The sequence below is a fragment of the Salvia splendens genome, chromosome 9 (genome assembly GCF_004379255.2).
Source record: "Salvia splendens isolate huo1 chromosome 9, SspV2, whole genome shotgun sequence".
In the NCBI taxonomy this organism is placed as follows: Eukaryota; Viridiplantae; Streptophyta; class Magnoliopsida; order Lamiales; family Lamiaceae; genus Salvia; species Salvia splendens.
In genome coordinates, this window is record NC_056040.1 from 6,796,599 (window position 1) to 6,818,950 (window position 22,352).

General features: G+C 37.3%; 2 protein-coding genes across 5 annotated transcripts; both read right to left on the bottom strand.

The window, feature by feature from the left end:
• Positions 1–503: 503 nt before the first annotated feature.
• LOC121746397 (histone-lysine N-methyltransferase ATX4-like) lies at positions 504–7,421 on the bottom strand. 3 transcript variants are annotated; one of them, XM_042140213.1, is made up of 23 exons: positions 6,183–7,421; positions 5,994–6,049; positions 5,666–5,879; positions 5,320–5,436; positions 5,152–5,220; positions 4,980–5,048; positions 4,811–4,896; positions 4,613–4,705; positions 4,379–4,514; positions 4,076–4,181; positions 3,871–3,970; positions 3,641–3,765; positions 2,944–3,089; positions 2,624–2,728; positions 2,441–2,505; positions 2,127–2,331; positions 1,943–2,029; positions 1,801–1,854; positions 1,629–1,718; positions 1,204–1,290; positions 1,027–1,098; positions 817–917; positions 504–731 (listed from the first exon to the last, which is right to left on the bottom strand). In XM_042140213.1, the coding sequence occupies exons 1-23, from the start codon at positions 6,966–6,968 to the stop codon at positions 641–643; spliced, it is 3,060 nt and encodes a 1,019-aa protein (XP_041996147.1). In that variant the 5' UTR covers positions 6,969–7,421; the 3' UTR covers positions 504–640. The 3 variants fall into 3 exon arrangements, with proteins under 3 accessions (XP_041996147.1, XP_041996146.1, XP_041996145.1); XM_042140212.1 differs by having other exon boundaries at positions 1,943–2,026; positions 5,320–5,439; XM_042140211.1 differs by having other exon boundaries at positions 5,320–5,439.
• A 1,363-nt stretch (positions 7,422–8,784) lies between these two features.
• Positions 8,785–11,633, bottom strand: LOC121747130. 2 transcript variants are annotated; one of them, XM_042141123.1, is made up of 4 exons: positions 11,410–11,633; positions 9,553–10,080; positions 9,295–9,441; positions 8,785–9,123 (listed from the first exon to the last, which is right to left on the bottom strand). In XM_042141123.1, the coding sequence occupies exons 1-4, from the start codon at positions 11,506–11,508 to the stop codon at positions 9,031–9,033; spliced, it is 867 nt and encodes a 288-aa protein (XP_041997057.1). In that variant the 5' UTR covers positions 11,509–11,633; the 3' UTR covers positions 8,785–9,030. The 2 variants fall into 2 exon arrangements, with proteins under 2 accessions (XP_041997057.1, XP_041997058.1); XM_042141124.1 differs by lacking the exon at positions 11,410–11,633 and adding an exon at positions 10,493–11,374.
• Between the last annotated feature and the right edge of the window lie 10,719 nt (positions 11,634–22,352).

The window sequence follows — 22,352 nt, forward strand, 5'->3', positions numbered from 1 at the left end:
ATACGCAGGGGAAACTGACCCGTACCTCAGGAACGTCTACAAGCGGCTCATCACTCGGATTGAGAGTCGACTGGGGTCTGTTGATAATGCTCCTGGGGAAACCGCGGCCGGCAGCAGCGAGAGAGAAGGAGGAGAAGGAGGAGAAGGAGGAGAAGAAGAAGACGACGACGAGGAAGCCGACTCCGACACCGAGTAGGAGGTGGCGGAATTTTTAGTTGTATTTTATTTTACATATTCGTTGTAACATTTTACCGGTTTGAAATACAACGAATATTCGGCCCTAATAATTACCTAGTTTTCTATTTATTTATAATGCGATTATTTTATTTATAAAATTTTGGGGCTATTGGAGGTGTCCACTATAGTGGCAGAAATAGAATTTTGGGGCTATGGACAACAAAACTGGGGCTATAGACAAAAACTGGGGCGGGGCTATTGGGCGTGTCCACCTTATAGTGGACACCCTTATTTGTACCCCTCTAAACTGTAAAAGGATCTCAAAATAGGGGGAAAAATTACATTTTTCTTTGAAGCAAAAAAAAAAAAAAACTTTACAAAGTAGACTGATTGGTGAGGTCTTCTGCAAAGAGGAAACAAGTTAGAGTTTCTTCAAAGGAAACAATGGCTATGTCGGCGTAACCTAGTTCATGAATTTTCGACAACTTGGAGCGTTACACATGCAGGGAACTTTGAATTCTTCAGGTTCATCGGGATCAAACAAATAGTCATACCTGCCAAGATGTGCGAAAGAGTAACAGTAAAAACTCTAGCTGTGTCTTATGAGAGAGAAAAAGAGAGGGAGAGCGAGAGAGATACGTTAATTCATCCCCAGCAGGCACATTCATCTTAGCAATGAGTACGATTCTGCTTTCGTCATCACCCACGCTCATTATCCTCGCATAGCAGTTGGGCATACACTGGAATGATGAGGTAGTGATGATCGTTAAAAATCAAACAAATGCAACAAAAAACAGGACAAACTTGCTAATAAACTGGGCACAGTAGCTCTTTTTTGAGAAAACTTACTGAGTGGTTTATTAACCGAGCGATGTTTCCTGCATCTGTGGCATCTACCACAACTTCACTTATCTTGAATAACTGAGCAGATTTAAATTTAGTTAGTATACATCTGGAAGTGTGGGTGTGGGTGGGAAGAGAACATTTTATGTCAAAAACAACCAAATCTAGAAAGAATCATCTCACATAGCAGTCTTTTCCCTGTGCTCGATATCGAGCCTCTCTAAGATCTGCAACGCTGCGTCTGACCTGCTCACCACGATATTCAACAACCTGACCACAATCAAATGAAATTTAGAGCCAAATCCCTCATATAATTACTAAGGGGGATTTTTTTGAGTGATACGATAGATTGATAAAATATGACTTGAGTATTTGAATGATAAGATGGTCCTAAAAAGCTCAATTAATCAGTCCATCAAAGTAAACAGTGGATTTGCTTGGAGCCTTGGATAATTTTTTATAAATCCTTCCTAGCACTCAAAGTAAATGCCCTGTCGTGATCTGTGCTACTGGAAGACGAGTAGACGACTAGTAGACTATGTATTCTTCCTATATCTCTTCTACAGTCTTGACTTACTGTATATGAATAAATAGTTAAGAGGAATTACCATTTCTCCTTCTAGGATGTTCCTACGTGCAAACAGGCCCCATCCATGTATTGCAGATCGACCAAAGCACACTTTATCTTTTTCCGTTTTCTGGATTCATAAACAAGTATAAATGACGTCACATGTCAACCTCCAGACCATCACTAGAAACACATCAACAACTTTATATTACCTGTAAATGATGAAGCCGTTCTCTGAAAGTGGAGAAGTTAGGCTTCTCTATTTTCTGTTTCAGATGGGATAGGAGTTAAGTAGAAGGCTTTCAGTTAAGAAATAGATAAAAGAAATAAAATTGCAAGGTTGATGAAATTTACTCTGTTTGCATTTAAATTCAGTATTGCACTCATAGGATGATGACAAGGCCCCATAATTTGGTGGGGAATGGCCTCCTTTCTTGTCTGCTAGCAAGCAAGAATATGAAAGAAAGATCAAAATAGGATACATAAAATTGTTACAACTTGCCAAATATGCATAATGAAAAACTATTGTTGCACAAACCTTTTTTGTTCTTTTGTAGACGCGACATCTGGCGACGGAAAATGGATCGACCTCCTCAGTATCTTCTGGAGCAGGTTCCTCAAGTTTCAATCTGATAGTTGAAATTAACCTTGCTCCCATGTGTCTTTTATTTTGAAGCAAACTTTTGGTAGAGAAAGTCCCCTTGGGGGTTTCTACAATCAAAACTGTATCTGGATTGGGAGCCCTACACAACAAAGGTGGAAAGAGTAATGATGCATCCATACAAGGCAGGATTCAGCATAATAACCACCAAATATATTACTATATTAAAAGAAATACACAAATAGTAATACCTGTGATAGGCACAGTACGAAACCATTTTCGTAAATTGTTTTCCATTCTTCTCCAGGCAATGCAACTGCATTTTGCAACACACTCAGTGAAGAATTGCATAATATATTCCTCCGGAATCCAATTAATTTACTGCATGAACTAGCTCAAACACACGAAAGACATGAAAATTAGTCGCTTCTCACCTCCATGCGATACCCTGCTCTTGACGCGCACATTGCATGGTAATAGGTGGAACACTTGCAACATTGTGTACAAGAACCGTGGATTTGTTTGCAAACCACACAGATCTGCAACATAAATAAACATCCTCATTTAGTAAGGAAATAGTATAAGATTTGGTGAAGTATATTAACAAATCTGTCAACAACATCACCATCAGGTTTCAGGTAAGGGCAATGTATAAATAACTAACCAAACAGAACAACAGAAGATATTATATTACCATGGGAAAACTAGAAAGATGCCTAAGAATAATTAGGTTCATGAGTTGTAGAAACATTACCTTCACAAAAGAGCTTGAAGGAATTCTCAATATTCCAAGGGCAGGCTCCATCTTTTCATCACTTGCAAAAGAAACTTCAGGTTGAAACCAAGCACAAGTGATGTGAACCCACAAAGGAGCAATGTCCATAGGCTTCAAAGCACCCCCTATTTTGGAAAATACATTATAAAAATTATCATGGTAGAAAATCGAAGGTTAGTCAGCTTTTTTATTCTTTTCAATGGAGATTATATTTCCCTGCACAAGATATTTATTGAGTTACATATATTACTAGGAAACAGAATCTAGGTACTTGAGATGTTATTTACTTCATTGGTTATTTCTCCTCTTTGTAGTAAGTTCTCTGACTGGATATTTCCAGGGGAGGGGACAGAATATCAATTGCTTGGCAAACTTTTCAAAAGAACATCAGATGTATCCTAATGCTTTCCTCTTTCCTTCTATAAACTTTTGTTTCGAAATCAGAACAGCTCACCAACTAATGACTCCCACTAACCAAACACTTATGCATAAAATTTCCCAGTCAGCAGTTACACTGGAGTTGAATTCCACATAAAGAAGGCCAAAACAAGCAAAACATACTTATTTCCAACAAATTTAAGTTAGACCATGATATCAACAGACAAAAAACCAGCAATCGCTTATAATTTAATGATTTTATTCCTAAATAAGGGAAAGCATGTGAGAAGATTCACACCTTTCACAGGACAGAGGCAACATTCCCTCTCAATATCAGGTGTTTCGCAGGCTCTACAGACCCATGAAGTAAAATCACTAACATGTCTTGCTCCATAGCATTCTTGATGAACGGCTACTTGACATCTGAGAGTATCAATGAAAAATCAACCTCGCATTCATCACAAGGAGTATGTTCAAAGAACATACACGTATTTAACAGCAACAAATGGAGCCAAGTTGGACATATACCTAATACAAATAATAATTTTGTTGAAGTCCCAATCTTCAACCCAACGACATACTGCACACCTTTCTGTTGTCCACTTCGCACAAACAGGTTCATAGTGCTCTATCATGTCAAAAAACAGCTAAGTTGTAATTCGTGCATCAGTGGATAGAGCAGCATATATTTTTCAACAGAACATGAGCATTAACTCAGAGCTTAGGAGCGAACCTTGTAGGAAATTCAGCAACTTCTGCTTCCGCACTTTGAGAGAAGGACGCTTGACAGATTTAGCAGGAACAAGGCTACGTTCATGACATTCGGCCATCTGTAACATCTATTAAAGGAAATGACCTTAAAAATGGATGTGTTTGACACAGTATGTTATGGAAATTTCAACAACAATTAAATAAGCAAATCTTCTATCAGCAATCCCCTGAACTGGATAGCTTATGCATATAGCTACAACCCTTTCAAACATGCTCCAGGAAAATAGACAGAAATTTGAAAGACAGACTAGCTTTGAGAACACACCCATTGCTCAAGAGGTAGCAAGGAGCCTTTCACCCTGACACTTGATTTCCAGTTCTTCGTTTTCGATCCCGTGTGCCGTTCCCATTCACTAAGCGCCTGCTTCTCCATTCCACAACACCCACACTTGCAAACAACTCTGCAAAGGGTGAAAAGATGGAAATGTTGCTTTCAGAAAATCATAGGACGTGAAAAGTATCCAGAGTAGATGAAAGTGGAAACATAACTAAAACTTACAAATGAAGACTTGGATAGTAAATTCCCTCAACACCACAGCAAACGACAGCAACCTTGTCAGGCAATGCAAATTTGCCATTCTTTTTCTTGTTTCTGCACCAGAGATCATTATTCTCAGAATTGGGGCGACAAAAGGATTTTGAATTGCAGACAATACAAAACTAATGCAGTAGAAAAAACAGAGCAAGCATAACTTACTTAGACTGCAAAGTTTCGGAATCAGATAGCTCAAAATTGAACCTAGCTTTGCATTCAGGGCAGTAATAATCACTTGCTGCCAGATCCTGGAATAAGAGAAAATGTGGTGTTTCACAAATCAATAAATTTTAGATCCTTGAAATTGTGAATGCATCGCATAGAAGGAGACCTTGAAATTTCTTTTCGAAAATTTGTCACACTCTGCGTGGACCCAGACTTTACAACCATTACATCGCACCTGATTTTTTTTAGGAGAAACGACGATTAGGAGAAAATAACAACCACATATCAGAGGACATATCAATACAGAGAAGCTACCAAAAGCTTAAACATAATATTACCCATGTTCCATTATCTGATTGGTTCCGAATCTTTTTGCATATGCCACAATAGTGTTTCATTTTTTTCAACTGAAACATGACAGAAGTAATCATCAGTTAACTAGAAAGACCTGTAGATGATACTGGAAGACGACTTAAGAATACAGCTGAGTATAGCGAGCAACAAACCCTGGTACAAGAAGTACACAGACGATTGGTACCAGGAACTACTTTCTTTGACAAGTAAGGAGCAATGCTCGTTCCACATGCTTCACAACATTGTGATTCTTTCTTTAAATGAGCATCCTGCTAGGAAAGATGAAATCTTCTTAACTTTGTGATATTAAAGCAGGCACTATTAGTATTTTCTACAAATATATTTACTAAACTGAAACACAAAATGAAGTTGAACAGTATTTAAGGAATGACCGAAGCTGGGCCTGACGTCCAATTTCCGCAAAAAAAAGTAGTACAGGATGCACGGAAACACTAACAAGCGAACCAAATCATTATATGATGAATGTTATCAACACACCGGTTCTGCTGAGCTGCACTGCTGATCCTGATTTAAACCAGCAGCCTCAAACACCCGTCTCCTAAGAGAGTGAGGATAGTGCGACTTGCCAGCTGCGGCACTGATTTCAACCATCAACATCTCGTTGAAGCCATTTTCAGCTAGAAAAGCCTCCTCTATTGCAGAACGAAGATCACCGGGCTTGCTATCATTGAGTTCAGTCTGCCCCTGGAACCTACGGCAACAAAATTTACATCGCTTCCAACTCCACACCCACCCACCACCAACTGAGAGGGGAGAAACAAAAAGGGGGTAAAGGGGAGAAGAAGAAAAAAACAAAATTAACTACCTGTCCACGTAGTCAACAAATGGAAATATCCTCCCGCTTTTAATCCATGCATAGTCCTGCTCAAAAAAAGGCGTGTCAAAATAAGTGCATGCAATTCCATCAACCATGTTCTTTGTCACAAGCAAACATATGTTAGGTATTACAGTTGGAAAGCCAAAAAAGAACATAAAATACGAACACACAATTTACCCTTTGTGTTCCGTTGCCAGAATAACCAAAGAACATTACGCAAACTGCACCAGCAATCCGATAGTTGAACACTTGCGTTGGCACCTGCAACTCATGATTGAGCACGATTGCAGGCCAACCAGGACAATGCTTCCCAGGTATCGCCCAAACTATATCACCTTCACCAAAATCTTTGGTACTATACAATCTATCAATACTACATATATCTATACACTCATCATACTCATCTTCATCATAGCCATCTGCATTCCTCAATTCCGCAATCTCATCCACAGACAGAGGCGAAAACTTGCGGCATTCGCTCTGCTTTCTAGGAACGTTTGCATCGCCGCGAATCCTGAGGGGTTTCGAGCTCGATTTATTGTCCTTCTGTTTAACCGGAACATATTCGGTATCCTCTCTAACAGCATTCTTACTCTCTTTCTTCCAATTATCGAGAATCGAATCATTGAATCGTGAAGGCAATACCTGGACCCTCCCTCGCGAGGTCCTCACCAGCGGCGGCCGCGATACTTCCTTCGATTTCGATGGCTGCTCACGCCTCGATTCCGAAGCCTCGCCGCCGCCTCCAACTGGGGCCTCCGCGGCAATTTTTTGAACTCCATAACCATTGAATGGAATTATACCGGCGGCGGCCTCTCCAAGGAGATGCAGAGGAAAGTAATCATTGGAAGTTTTGCGTTTCTTCCGATTGACCGATAACTCGTCGTCATCACCGGCCGAGTCACCGACTCGGCACCGTTTCATAATCGGCATTACCGTTTTCAAGCTCTTCTTCACTATCATCCTCCTCAAAAACTCCCAATTCACGCAAATTCACTCAGTTGAAAACCCTAATTACGACTACAAACTCCAGCGGCGTAAGGAAGCTCGGCCGGCAGTCGAACCGGCTAAATTTCCCGCCTCAATTGAACGGAAACTCGAGGAAAGCAGCAAAATCCCAGTGTTGAGGGAGCAGTATCGGAATAGGGATCTCCGTATGAAGCAAGCGAGACCTTTTCTCTCTCTAACTGCAGGTCGATGAGAGAGAAAGCGATATAGGTGCGCTAATTTTATATACATATATATACACGGATGTGTATGTATATAATTCAGCACGTTTTATTATTATTTGCATTGTAATTGATTGAAGATAAATTTTGGTGGATCGGCAGAATTTGGAATTCTATTTGGATTGGAATGTATAGATACAACAATTGTACGTCTAGTTAGAGAAACGAAGAAGCGTTGGTGTGTGGAAGTGAAGATTCCGCGTTGTGATCGTGATGGTGACAACCTCGTATAATAGACAGAGTTTCTAAGGTTGTCTCGATTTTAGTAGTATATTTTACGTATGTTTTTTTTTAAAATTTTCTGGTTCTCTGCAATGATATGGTGAAGAAGAGAAACAAAGTGTAATGGAGAAAGAAAGAAATTTTCTTTTAAAATATATATTTATTTTTGTAGAGTACACAAAGTTGATCGAGTAGATTCAATTGGTTGCCGCCAACGGGGCTAAAGAGATTATACTCTGAAAACAACCTAAAATCCAAAGTTGGTTGAGTTTTTCCAATGAAGGAAAGGGTCGAAGAAAGCCTCCGTCCTACCTTCCATGGTGGGGTCGCCGTTAATTTTAAAAACCGAATTTAATGAAGTTTTTCACTTAACCGATGATGCCGTGATGCGCTGCGCTCGGTCCCAACCTCGGATCCGCAGCATCTGCCATTGTGCGTGTGTTGTAGACTAGTAGTGTTTGTTGTAATCGTGAAAGCGAAGGATGCATGTGTACTGGAAGAAGGAATTGTCTTTAATTTTTATGGTTGGGATTCGAGTGAATAGTAATTTTGGATAGCAATAATTGATGACTTTCGTTTGAAAGTTTTGCGTCGTTGAACATTTCTTTTGGTACCTATTGGCTATTGCTATTATTTTTTTGGGGGTTTTGGTATCGTACATCTGAAATCGAAAATTAATTTGACGAGAGATGTAACCATATTATTAGGCTGCCGCTGTGGGTGGCCGCCGTTACACAAGGCATTTAATAGCGCGATTAAATAATTTTCTTTCTTACAAAATTACTCATGAATATTAAATTCACTGAAAATTTGTTTTTAATCAAATTTGGTTTCTTCTTCGATGATTTTAAGGTTACGACTTTAGAAAGGGGGAGTGAAGGAGTTTATATCGGAAATAGGTAATCTAGTCAAATTGTTAGCAGAGCTGAAATTTTGCTAAAACAGGAAATACAAGAAAGATCCATTGACCTTTTTCTTCTGGGTCGATCTACGATGATTCAATTATTTTAGTATAGTAGAGTATTTTCTAGGTGGAGATAGTTAACAGTTAAGACGAGTGTTGATATAGTTACTCTTTCTTTTAATTAATAATATGGTTAATTGGTTAGGGATTCAGTCACAACTATAAAGGCAAAATGGATGAATTGATGCCTTTATCCTCTTATAATGGCTAGAAATGTTTTAGGTGCGATAATGCTATAATGATTTAAGAGCATCCACAACTCGCTCTGTCGTGGGAGGCGGCGCCGGCAGGGGGAGGTTAATGGAGTGGAGGCAGCCGGCGGTTCAACCAGCAGTAGGCACACCCTAGTTAAAAAGATTGAAGATGAGAAACAAAAGACGTTATTTATAGGGTTTATGGAATTATTAAACAGTACATGATGAGTACATAATAATCTAAATGAACATTTGATTTAATCTACAAAGGCTAATTATTGTCTTAGCTGAGCTGCTACCCCGAACAAACAAACTAAGCTTATTAGTATTCCTTAAACACCACCACCACCACTACAATCATCTTCTTTGCTTCTCCACTACATAAACTCTAACAACCATTCACTCTCTCCTATGCTTCATAGCTTCTTCCCAGCTTCTGTTTCTTCACTCTTTGCAAATCTTCCTCGAACTCTCGGCTGGCTATCCGCCAGAGCTTTCCTGCAAGCGTACTGCAACCAAGCAAAGCAACAAGTTACTACAACGACCAATGCTGGATCCAGAAAACGAAACTCATAGGGTCGGAAGGGGAAGGCAGATGTGGTGCGTCACCATCACCGGCGGATGAAGAAGAGAAGTGAACTCCTCAAATGCAACAAATGAAAAGGGCCTTTTGGATTTACCTTGATTTTTCTGCCAAAATTTCTCTTGGACTTCTTACTCCAGTATCTTGATAGCTTCTCCCTTCGAACCTCAGAAATGCAACTGCTCATCACTCGCACTTGCCCCATTGGCCATTCGATGTGGTTTATGCTACCATTACAAAGAGCCTGTCATCAAAACTCCACTGTCAAGAATCATCTATACCGTCTCAACAGCACAACCAAGAAGGATCGAAATTGATGCTTGTTTCAACCAATTTAATTCAACTTGATTGATACCTTTATGTCTCCTTCACTGTATGCTCGTCGCATCCCATAAGCAGCTTCAAAGTCATCGACTGCGAAATCAAGAAAGCTGGGCCTCAGGGGAGTCTCATGGACGTCGTTGTCCATCGATCTCAGACAACTGGAGCTAACACTCTTCTGAAATGAACATTCGACAGACGACTTCTCATCTATCAACATCTTCTCATCAGTAGTACTCTTGACAGTAGGGATGTTGATGCTGAGGACTTCAGAGAGCGGAGTTTCGTTCCCTTCCTTTGCCAAAATATCCTTCCTGCACTCATAGAAGACCTCGCTGAGGAGCTGCCCACTCTCAATCGACGACTCAACGTCCGACACACTCAATGACTGAGGGGAGATGACATCTTCTCCACAAGAGATCATTGATATGGCAACTGTCATCGGATCAAGGCCAATGACAGGCTCCTCGATAACTGGTTGAGGGGTGTTGAACAGATCTCCTTCACCCCAGATGTTGTCATCAGAGACAGCAAACGCCTGATCATAGCTGTTTGGTGTGCCCTGCAGCAAGTAGCATATCTCTGAATCAAGTTCAAGAAACCACCACATATATTTACAAGCATGGTAGCAGATAAAATACATTATAATCAAGCATTTTTCCGGAAATGCATAACGTTTCCAGCATCTCAATAGCCACAATACATTAATAGATGATATCATATTTCAACAGAAAACTCCCAAGTAAACAAGAAATAACAAATGAGAGAGACCTAAAATCATATATCAAGCCCACTGAAACTGGCCTACCACAACAAAGTAGGAAAAGTTTTTTGGCCATATAGAGAGAGAAGTTGTTGCAAGGCAGTTCTAGAGACAGCCTAAGCAATATGTATGGATTACAACATAGATGAAAACCTGGCAAAATCAACACGGCATATTCATTAAAGAGGACCAATAATGGTTCTTCGTTTACCCTCGTGGCCATGGCGACTCCGACACCAACCTATTAGTTGGAGGAGAAGTGACCAATAGAGCTGCGCTTACATGAAGGAATCAAGCAACGACGGAACAACAGTGACTTGACCACTACAAGTTGTCACCTACTACTAATTAGAATATAAACTAAGATTAAAAGTGTTCAACAAATACTTTTGTAATAACCTGGCCAAGATTCGAATTCTATAAGCATCAATTACATCCTACAAAACAATTTAGCAGATGAAAAAACAAGAAACAGTTAGATCAACCTTTTTTCCAAGGAAACAAAGATATTTTCATCCACAAACCAAAATTCCTTAAAAAAAGCACAATTTTGTTAAAAAAATTCCACCCTTTTCATCATTAATCGGCATAAGTTGGCCGAAAAGGGGGAATCCTGAGCCACAAGTTGGCATGAAAAGGATAACATTTTCACGAAAAAGACTTGTTTTTGTGCAATGATATTCGAGGTCTATTTATATCATGTGTTCTGGAATGAGGAATTGACAAGTTTGTGAAGAACACGGAACCAATGATTGTGATATTATTCATGCTCCAATATTTACGTCTCAACTCCAAATGCTTTCCATTTATGCTTAGTGGGAAATTAGAAGTTGTAGATGGTTTTATTCAAACTCAGAAATTAGGTTTTCCTTTTTTGATTCATGTTGGTCAAGTTTTGTAGCAACCAAATGGGAATTCTTGTCGCCTCCATGTTAAGACGAGCTTGAAAATGTCACAATTCAATTGAATCAACCTATGTTTTGGAAAAACATAAAAATAGAAAAGAAAAGCAGAATGAAGATAAGAAACCCCCAAATAATAAACACAGAAAAAAGGGGGAAAGATCAAATTTTTGCATTCTTTTTTTTAACGCAGAGAAGAATTCAAGAGAATGGAAAGATTAGTTACCGATGAAGTATTGGGCTTGTGAGAGCAGCCAAAGTCTTCAAAGTGATGAACTTCTTGAGGGAAGTTATGGAAGTAGGGGTGCACTAGCGGTGCATACATTTACTTCACTTGTCTTTCTACCTTTTTATGTCAAAGATGAAAGAGATAGACAGAGTTCTGTGCTTACAAGTAGTAGTATGAGAGAGCTGCTTTAATGGAGGGAGGTGGGCTTTTATAGTTGTGGACGGAGAGAGGAATCTGATTTTGGAATGATGTTTGATGTCTTTCATATTAGGAGATCGAATTTTGCAACAGTAAAACAAAGAATGAATTTTTTTTTTGCTAACTAACGGAGGCAAAGTCTGAAAACAAAACAAAACAAAACTATCGAATATAAGAAACGCATATTCTATCATGCAACATCCAACTACGGAGCTCCATAGGGACTGTTTCTAACACATGCATTCCTCTATAAAACCTATAAGCATAATGTGACATAAAGTCAGCAACAAAATTCCCATCTCTGTGCACATGTTGTACCACCACTGAATCAAAATCCTTTAATAACTCTTGCACCTTGTGCACAATTGCCCGACAACAGATGGATACCTCGAGGAGCCCCATAATCATAGAAACTATGACAAAACTATCACTCTCTATCTCCAACTTCTGAAAACCCAAAGTTTTAGCGACGTGTAACCCATAATACATACACCAAATTTATGCAGTCAAAATGGAACAAACTCCAACATTGGTAACAAATCCACCTTTCCAACTTCCTGTAGCGTCACGGAATAGTCCACCCCCAAAAGCACAACTCGAGCTCCCTTCCAAAGACGCATATGTATTTAATTTGATAGAATCAAGTGAGGGGGGCACCAACGTACCAATATTGGCTTTCTATTTACTCCAACTCCTATACACTCTATTGATTTAACTTCTTCCACACTCCAAACCATGGTCATAATCCGTGCCATAACACTTATTAGACTCAATTTGTCCCCCTTAAAAATGATGTCACATTTGTTCTTCCAAATTTGGCAACATCCAACGCCAAATAACGTGCACCACCTAATACCACTACCCAACAAAAGCTTAGACTACTATCAAAAAAATCATCAATCTCACCATATCTTAGCAAGCCTTCTCATGTCTGCCTCGCAATAAGACAATCGCGTAGCATATGTAATCCACTTTCTGAGTCATGACCACACATGCTACGTACCGTCGATGTAGATAACTGTCATCGAGCTCTCTCCTTATTAACCAAAACACCATTATTGAGCAACAACCAAAAAAACATTTTCATTCGTTGAGGGCCATACCAGATCCAAACTCTCTTCCATAGCAGGAAAACCGTCGGGCTCTGGTCCTCTCTTAATCCATCATATGCCGATTGAATATAAAAAACTCCAGACGACGATAGGCCCCAAACAACAACATCATCCCCTTGTGACTCCTCTGGTGGCATAATAGCAGCTATGATTTCGACAACGTCTCTTGGCACTAAATGTTGAAATTTAGACCTATTCCAAGCTGAGTTTTCAACAAAAAAATCTACTGTCTTGTAAAGCAGCTGGGATAAGCTGAATAGCTGATTCAGACAATGGTCCACTTAACATTGGGACCCATCGATGATTCCAAAATTGGACCCTCTTCCATGTCCCCAATGCCCATACCAAGTTCCTCTGCATTAACGTCCAAGAGCTTCAAACAAGCCTCCAAAAAGGCGTGCAAGAGGTATTGGTATACGGATCAAAACCCAATGAAGGCTCAAACTTGTACTTTGCACATAACAATCTACTCCAAAATGACTTTGGTTTTTTAAGTATTTCCCAACAAGCCTTCATGCCAAAAGCAACATTGACTAAGTGTAAGTCTCAGAACCCCAAGCCGCCTTTCTCTTTTGGTCGTTTAATCTTACTCCATGCTACTTTACTCAAACATTTGGTTGCCAGATTGCTCTCTCATACAAAGCCTCTAATAGCCTTTTCCATCTCTTCACATGTGCTCAAAGGGATACTGGATGTCTGCATCGCGTATAGTGGCATAGAGTTTAGCATAACTTGAGCCAAAGTAATTCTTCATGCGAAAGATATCTGATTCGAGCTCCAGCTTGCTATCTTCTCCTTCATCCTATCCAAGATATAGGTATAAGTACCTTTGCCTATCCTCCGATGCAGAAGTGGCAGACCCAAATACCGGTCTAAGTTGTCCACCACACGCACACCTAACGCTTCTTTAATTTGTCGACGCTCCTCCGTGCAAACATTTTTAGACAAGAACAGTGGGGTATTAATAATGCTAACTTTCATGTCCGAGCTAGCACAAAACTCTTCCAAGACATTCGAAAAAGCTTCAGTAGTCTGAAGATCCGCTTGCCCAAAAAGTAAAAGATCGTCTGCAAAGAAGAGATGAGTCAAAGGAGGCCCATTCTTGCACAAACGAAACGGTTTCCATTCTCCCTCCCGAACTGCATGCTCGATACCATGAGCCAACCTTTCCATGCATAAAACAAACAAATATGGAGAAAGCGGGCATCCTTGGCGTAATCCTCTAGATGGTGTAAATTCCCCAGTTAAACTCTCATTCAAAGAACTTGCATTGAACTTGTTGAAACACACGTCATAATCATGTCCACAAGTGCAGCCAGTAACTTTGCTTCGTTTAGAGTATCAAATAAGCCCAACTAACCCGGTCATACGCATTCTCTAAATCCACTTTCAAAGCCATAACACCTTTTTTACCGGTCTCCCTCCGCATAGAATGAATTGCCTCTTGTGCGATAACAATATTATTAGTAATGTGTCTACCAACCACAAAGCTAGATTGGATGGGTCCAATAATAAGAGGCATCAGCTGCTTTAATCTGTTTGCAATAACTTTTGTAACCAGCTTATAGATCACGCTGCACAAAACTATAGGACGAAATTGTGCCATGTTCTTAAGCGCATCTACCTTAGGAATTAAGCAAAGCATGGTCATATATATTCATTCTTCTATCCACCACACCACCCGTCAGAATGTCAAGGACCTCAGCACATATATCTTCTCCCACCACATCCCAATGTCGTTGATAGAAACCTGCTTGAATCCCATCCACTCCCGCCGCTTTCCAAGGTTTCATAGCAAATAAAGCTTTCTTGATCTCAGCATGATTAAATGGTTGACCAATCACTTCAACAATTCTAGAATCAACCACTGGAAAATAGTCTTTGTATGCAACTCATCTTCTCGATAAAGACCTTCATAAAAGGAAATAGCTATCCTCTGAAGCAAGCTTGGCTCACTCACCCACTCACCGGAACCATTCTGTAACATTTCAATTCTACTTTTCTTACGCCGTCGGATTGTTCGTATATGAAAGAAGGACGTATTGCGATCTCCTAACTAGATCCAATCACTCTGGGATTTCTTGTGCCATAAGGACTCCTCTTGTTGTAGCACCAAGTCCAAATCTCGTTCCAATTCTGCCTCTAGAGCCAAAAGTGTACGTGATCCACGAAACTCCAAGATCTTCTGCACCCCAGCAAGTCTAGAGAGAAGTCTCTTTTTCTGACGGAATATGTTGCCAAAAACCTCTTTATTCCATACTTGGATTTTTTCCGTGAAAGCTTGAATGGAGTCCATAAACCCTGATTGCGAATCTAAGAGGCACCTACAAACTCATTATATTGAGCATGATACATCCATGCTCTAATGAATCGAAAAGGTCTTGAATGAGTTGTTGAGTTAAAACTGCAATGATTCAATAAAAGAGGTCGGTGATCTGATTGGTCGTTACCAAGATGAGCCACGAGTATAAAAATTTTAATTACACTCATTATCAAACATTGCGCAACTTGAAGACTTGAATTAGCCATTAGTTAATTAATTTTACTATAAAAAACAAAAAAAATGTTGTTTGGAATTGTGAATTGATTTTTGACAAGGTGAGGCTCAATAATTGCAATTACCTTCAATGGAAACAAGATTGCAAATGAAGAGTTACACATTTTCTCAACTTGATGGAGTGCTTTTTCCTATTTTTAAGATGACAAAATATGAAAGTGACAACTGAATGACGACAACAAATTAAATAGGGTTTTAAAACTCATTAATGAAGCCAAATTATATCATTCAGATCTAACATTGTACTGTACCTAAAATACCATGAAATGGTTCCTATTATATCATTCTCAGAATCAGACACTCATTATTTCTATATACTACTATGTTTGCGTCCACTATAATGTGGACGCGGCTATAGCCGCGTTTGGGGCGGAAGCGGGGCGGCTTATAGTGGGAAGGGTGTCCGCCGCGGGGATGGACGCGGTGGGTGGGGGGAGGGGCGGCGGACGCGCGATCGCCGACTCCGGAGCGAGGACGCGGCTGAGGGTGGCTGGAGAGAGAAGGAGTGGGGCTATAGCCGCGGCTGTCTATTGCTATAGCCGCGGCTGACGCGGCGGCGCGGCGGTTCGATTCGGGGGCGGCGGTGGGAGGGGGCTGTCCGCCCCCTATAGTGGGAGGGGGCTTGACCGTGTATAAATATCAAATATTTGGATTAATTATTGGATTAACACAATCTGATCACAATTAAGATTAATAGTAATGAGCTACACAACCATTAATTTTTTGCAATTGTAACACTTGTCGTGTGACATTCATCATGTAAAACGAATTTCGCTATAGTAAATCGATTATATGTATTGAAATATGGTAGAATATCAGATATCACTTGTTGGGAAAATTATGAGTGCTGAAATCATATAATTGATAAATTATATTTTCAAAAAATGGTTTAAAATTTAAATCGGCAATTAATTAGCCCTTTATATTTTGAGGGGACCTAGGCTTGTGTCCTGCATTATACTTGTAGAAAGGACTCCAATTATATTTATTATACATTAGTCTTAATTAGAGAATGTACAATAAGTGACTACAGATAGAAAGTAATTTTAAATGTTACTATTTCACCCTTCTTCCGAATCATTGCTCAAAGGCATCCAATTTCATTTTTGTAACATATTGTTCAATGCATGTAAAAGTATCATATTTGGACAAAATAAGAAAGGAAAAAATTAGGTGACGTTTTTCAAGAAATCAACTGGAAACGCAATTTGCATCCGCAATATTAGACTTTCTTTAGTAGTAATTGAAATGATACTAGTAGTATATATTATTGACTCCAATAAAATTTGATAAACGATCATACACTGAAGTAGCTATGGTTTAGACATGTGCCAAGGACACAAGCCAGCTAAAATCACACTCGAATTGTTACTTACCATAAATAATTTAGACACTTCAAGTGTACAACAATTTAACTTTACCCTTTAAAATGGAAATTTGTTGGCCAAAAATAATGAATTTGTATCACCGTGTGAAATTGTGATAATATTACTAAAAATAAGTTGGAAAGTTAATATGACTTTGATAATGTGCAATGAATGATCTCATAAAAACAAGACAAAAATGATTTTTGATGGAGGTGGTGGGCCATTTTAAACCAAGTACAAGTACAATGCAACTTTTTTGATTTGGCTTCTCTTGGTTAATCAACACTCACATGGTTCCATATCGATTTTATTTATAATTTTTTCGTTATAAACAATGATTTCAAAACATACATTTTACGAAGATATAAAATTAACAAATGCCCTCATTATATCCCTCTTTTAAAAAAATAATCTTATGTAAAGATACATAAATGAAAAAGTTATTGAAGTAATGTGTTATATACTTAATATTTTATAATGTGTTAGAATTAGATTAAATATATAAATCGAAACGAACAACACTAAATGTGCGTCAAACGAGAGTGGTGCTCACATAAGGTATGTAGCATATCATTCCTCAAGTTATAAATATATAGTAGTACTAGTAGATGTATAATGGTAATAAATTGAGAGAAATTTTTCATAAATAAATAAAAACTGATTGTGAGAAACTTTTCACAAATAATAGCAATGTTTTTCTAGTTTTATCCATTTAACAAAATTAGTTCATGCCATATCTGTTTATGATAAGTTTAACTATTTAATAATGTAGTAGTAAAATTCATTTTTCACACGTAATAACAATTTTTTCCAATGACTCTATCTTATTTTACTAATTTTGCATTAGTAATAAAAGACATTATTTGGATTCATGAAATCAACCAACTTAAGTAGGGGTAGGTAGGTACGGTAAACCTTACCGAAACCACCATACCGTATACCTTACCGTAAATTCGGTATGCGAAAAAATCATACCTTTATCTTACCAAAATTTTCAGTATACCTAACTTCGGTATACCTTATTTTCAGTATGGAAAATTTTCATACCGATATCGTACCTCATTTTCGGTATGCCGTACCAAAGTTCGGTATACCATACTTTTGTGGTATACCTTACTTTCAATATCAATGAAAATTGAATATTTGAGTTTTTAGAATACTATTTATATTTTATAGTAATTTAAATAATATACGGGATATTAAATACTAAGTATATTTTATTAATATTATATTATATTTCACAATAAACTTTATAATTTAAAAATATATAAAATACTTTATATATTATTATATTCATATTTTATTGTATATACCTTAAATTACGGTAGATACCGAATTTCGGTATGCCGCGGTATATAAAAATTCATACATTTACCTTACCGAAATATTTCAGTAAGGTATCATACCGTACCGAAAATCACGGTATATCGAAAATTCGATATTTTTTCAGTATGACAAGGCCAGTACGGCATTTCGGTATTTTTCCCTATCCCTAAACTTAAGCCCCATTTCTTAGATAGCTAGTATTTATATACTATTACTCTGGTTTTTGTAAATGAAATCTCGGCAGATATTTCTGAAAGTAGGTAAACATTCAAACCAAGTAGGTAAACATTCAAACCATGAAAAGATTTATAGTTGATGTTGACTACGAAGTTTCCATGATAGTAACACTTACAATTATTTTAGTATTATCACATTCACATGTAGCTGTTAATTGATAGGGGGCTATAATCTACTACTTAATCATATGTGCCACTACATACTCTAATTGGTTGTAGACTGCAGTCTCATCCTATCTTATCTTATCCTATCACAATGTGGTATAAAACAACTGTTAGAAACCAATTAATATTGTTTCTTTTCCATGGCCCCTCAATTATATTGTTTCCTTTTTAATTGCATAGGACTTTATATGTTCACGATTGCCTTTTATTTATTTGAGTTTTAGCTTTTAAAAATGGAAAAGGAAAAGGAAAGTAGAAACGTAGAAACCAACTAATCACTTTTGGTCGTTGATCCGAATAATGAGCATCTCTCAAAGTAGCAGCAGTATTTATAATCTTCCTCCAAGTATACTATAGTATAATCCACTAGTGAAATGATTCCACAAAGGGGAGCTAAATTACTCAAAACCTCTTAGGTCAACTATTGCTCAAAATTAAAATAGATTAAGCAGCCCGGCCTTTGGTTTATTGACAATAATTTATTGTCTTCTCACTTCTCTTCTACAATTATACAATTTTTGGTCATAATATTACTCCTAATATAGTTAGCCATAACGAGAACATACTCAATAGTTTTATGAATAAAATAATAGTACTAAAATAGTATATACTATCAAATGCTAGAAACAATTTATGCCGGCCATAATATATATATACTACTCTAACACATGCTAATATAATAAATTCAAAATTAAATGCTCAATCAAATCATATTTGGAAACCAAAAAGGAGTACAATAAATGGAGTAGTTAGTATACACTATATACCCACGATGTCGGTATGTGTGACAATGTACTTAAAACCTTAAAATTCACACATTACGGAAATCAAAATATAATATCGGCGAACATAGAAATATTTAGTTTTTTGTGTGGCTAAATTATACAGCTGACAAGATTTATTAAAAAATAATTTTATACAAAAGACTATAAATAGTTAAATGAATGATAAAGTAACATACGGAATAACGTGGAGAACAATGTTTTAAAAATCGGACCGGGCCGGCCGGTTCGACCGATCGGACCGCGAACCGGTAGGTAGTCCGGTCCGGTTCACCCCTTTAAACCACCACTGCATTGAACCGCCATGAACCGTTGGAACCGGCCGGTCGGACCGTGAACCGGAAACCGATTTTCTATTTTTTTTTCAAAATTTTTTAAAATTTGTTGTTGGTAGAAGTTGAACTCATGATCTTTCTTCTAGTTAAGAAGATCTCTACTACTCCACCACATGGGCTCATTGAACAATTTGAACATTAAATATTTTTATACATTAACCATTAATTTTATCTACAAAAACTAATAATTCATTTTAATTTTATTATTCTTTAATATAATTGTTAATTATAATATATATAATTATCATCCTTTATATTTTAATGATGCTCTACTTACCACCTATATTATTATTAGTACCATATAAGATTCATTATTTACTATAAATAAATTTTTTATATTACATACTTAATTTATATACCCTAGCTATTGACATTAATGAATAATCTTATCTAAACTAATTAATAAGAACTTAATTCGTATTTAATTATATATTATTTTACGAAATAAATTTTCTTAAATTAATATAAACATTATCTATTTTAATACATGAAATATTAAATTTTTTATCTAGACTAACTAATATTAAATATATATATATATATATATATATATATATGAATATATTTACTAAATTTTAATATTATTTATATTTATACATCACTAATTATCTATAAGGTTTAATGTTTTGTGATATATTATTAATTATAAATCATTTACTAAATTTAATATATTTTTATATATATTTGCAACAGTAAAACGGTTAAACTGGTGGTTCGATCGGTTGAACCGTGAACCAGTAACGTCGTCGGTTCGCTTGTCGGTCCGGTTTTTAAAACATTGGTGGAGAAGAAAAATTACTCTTTCCTTAATTCAAAATATAAGAAGTCTCTGAAAACTCGAATAACAAAATACTAAGAAGAAAGAAGAAAAAAAAAGAAGGAAAGAAAGGTGAGAGACGTGAAACCATGAAAGAGAGACTATATAATGAAAAACAGCTGGTTTCGATTGTAAACTTTTGTTTTTGAGGCGTTTGGAAAATTGATTGAGAATGACAAACGTGAAACTAACTTTAAAAATAGCGTATAATAAATATGGTACACTTATTTGCTTCTAAACTACTATGAATTTTATCTATATTTTTTTGAACAATATATATATGTTACTGTTTTTTCCTAAACATTAATTCAGCCAAATTGATTTCTAACCGGAGAGGAGTATATAGCAATACAATTACACATGTAGTAAAATTGCAATGTGTGTTAGAAAATATTTGCACGCTGGAAAAATTGAACCCAATAATTTTACGAATAATCAATGATGGATTTAGGTGTGGCCGGGATAGCACGACCCCGTCACCGATAGTTCGAAACTTCATTTGACACTTGAAGTTACCGCTGAACCCACTATGCAGTAGCTTCATCCCTACTTTTGATTATGATTCACTTTCATTCTTCAACCATCATAACGACTTATTTATTATTGTACCATTAGCTCCATTCCTACCTTTTGTGATATATTAGGGTTAACTCTCATTCTTAAACCATGACTTATTTATTACTCCCTCCGTCATTAGGAGTCCCGGTTTATCATTTTATTTCGTCCACCATTAGGAGTCTCGGTTCACTTTTACTATAAATGGTTGGTACACATCACTTTCCACTAACTCATTCCACTCACGTTCTATTATAAAACTAATATATAAAAATAGGTCTCATATTCCACTATCTTTTCCCACTCACTTTCTTTTACATTTCTTAAAACTCATGCCGAACTCAAATGAGACTCCTAATGGCGGATGGAGGGAGTATGTTCAATCTCATAAATTCCATTTTTTTAGTTAGACAATAGTAACATTACAAATATTAAATGCGCGACAAATGTAAATACGAGTGCAGTAGATTCTTACGTGAAAAAGAGGTACTCCAAAAATGTCAACTAAGTAACGCCGCAAAAATAGGTGTTTTGGAATCCAAAATTAGGGCATCGAAAAAGCGGAGTGCATTGGAGAATTTGGGGTTGAATTTGTACAATGTCAAAGTTGAGGAATATTTATATATTTTAATTAATTCGAATTACTCATGGCTGAGAATTTCTTTATACAGACATCATTATCAACATCAAGCCAATTCGTAATGGAGAGGATCCAATTCCAGAAATTTTTGTTTTGCATGGATATATAAGTAAATAATTGGACTAAAGGTCTTTATTTTTATTTTCTTTTTAAAATTTTTGGAAAATGAGACTTTTAATTAGTCTTTACTTAGGGGAGTGATCAATTGCAAACTCAACCTTTAATTGCTAACTACAACTAATTTAGAATCATAAGATTTGTAGAGATCTAGTGGTCTATGGTACGAGTTCACCTTTATCAATGAGAGTGGTGGAACAGGTAAGGGAGGAAGAGGAGCCATCCGAGGCAGAAGTGCAGGAGATAGAGCATGAGCCGCATGTATTTGAGACCGTCGAGGAAGAGGAATCGGTGGCAATTGAGAGGAAGACAAACAGACGACCTCGACGTCAAGGAAAGCGGCCGGAGAAGTATGGCGATTTTGTGTCATATTAATCGTGTTTTTGGTTGAACTATTTTATTGCTTTTTCTGTCATTTATCTTCCAAGACATTATTTAGACATTTAAATAGGATATTTGAGTCGAGTCCATTAAGCTCATTTCCGAGTTTTCTTGATTATTCTTTCCCGGATCGCAAAAGAGAGTCGAATCACTAGGGTCCTTAAAATATAAAAGGGAGTTGTGTTATGAATTGAGATATCAAGAAATAACATATTTTCCTATCTTTTTCGTCTCTTTTATTTTCTGCAACCCTAGTTCTTTGGATTTGATCCCGGGGCAAGCCCGCGACATCCACGTTATCAACCGCCGTCGACCTCTCGTCCCCGTCGGAGACTTGTTAAGGGGAGTGCAC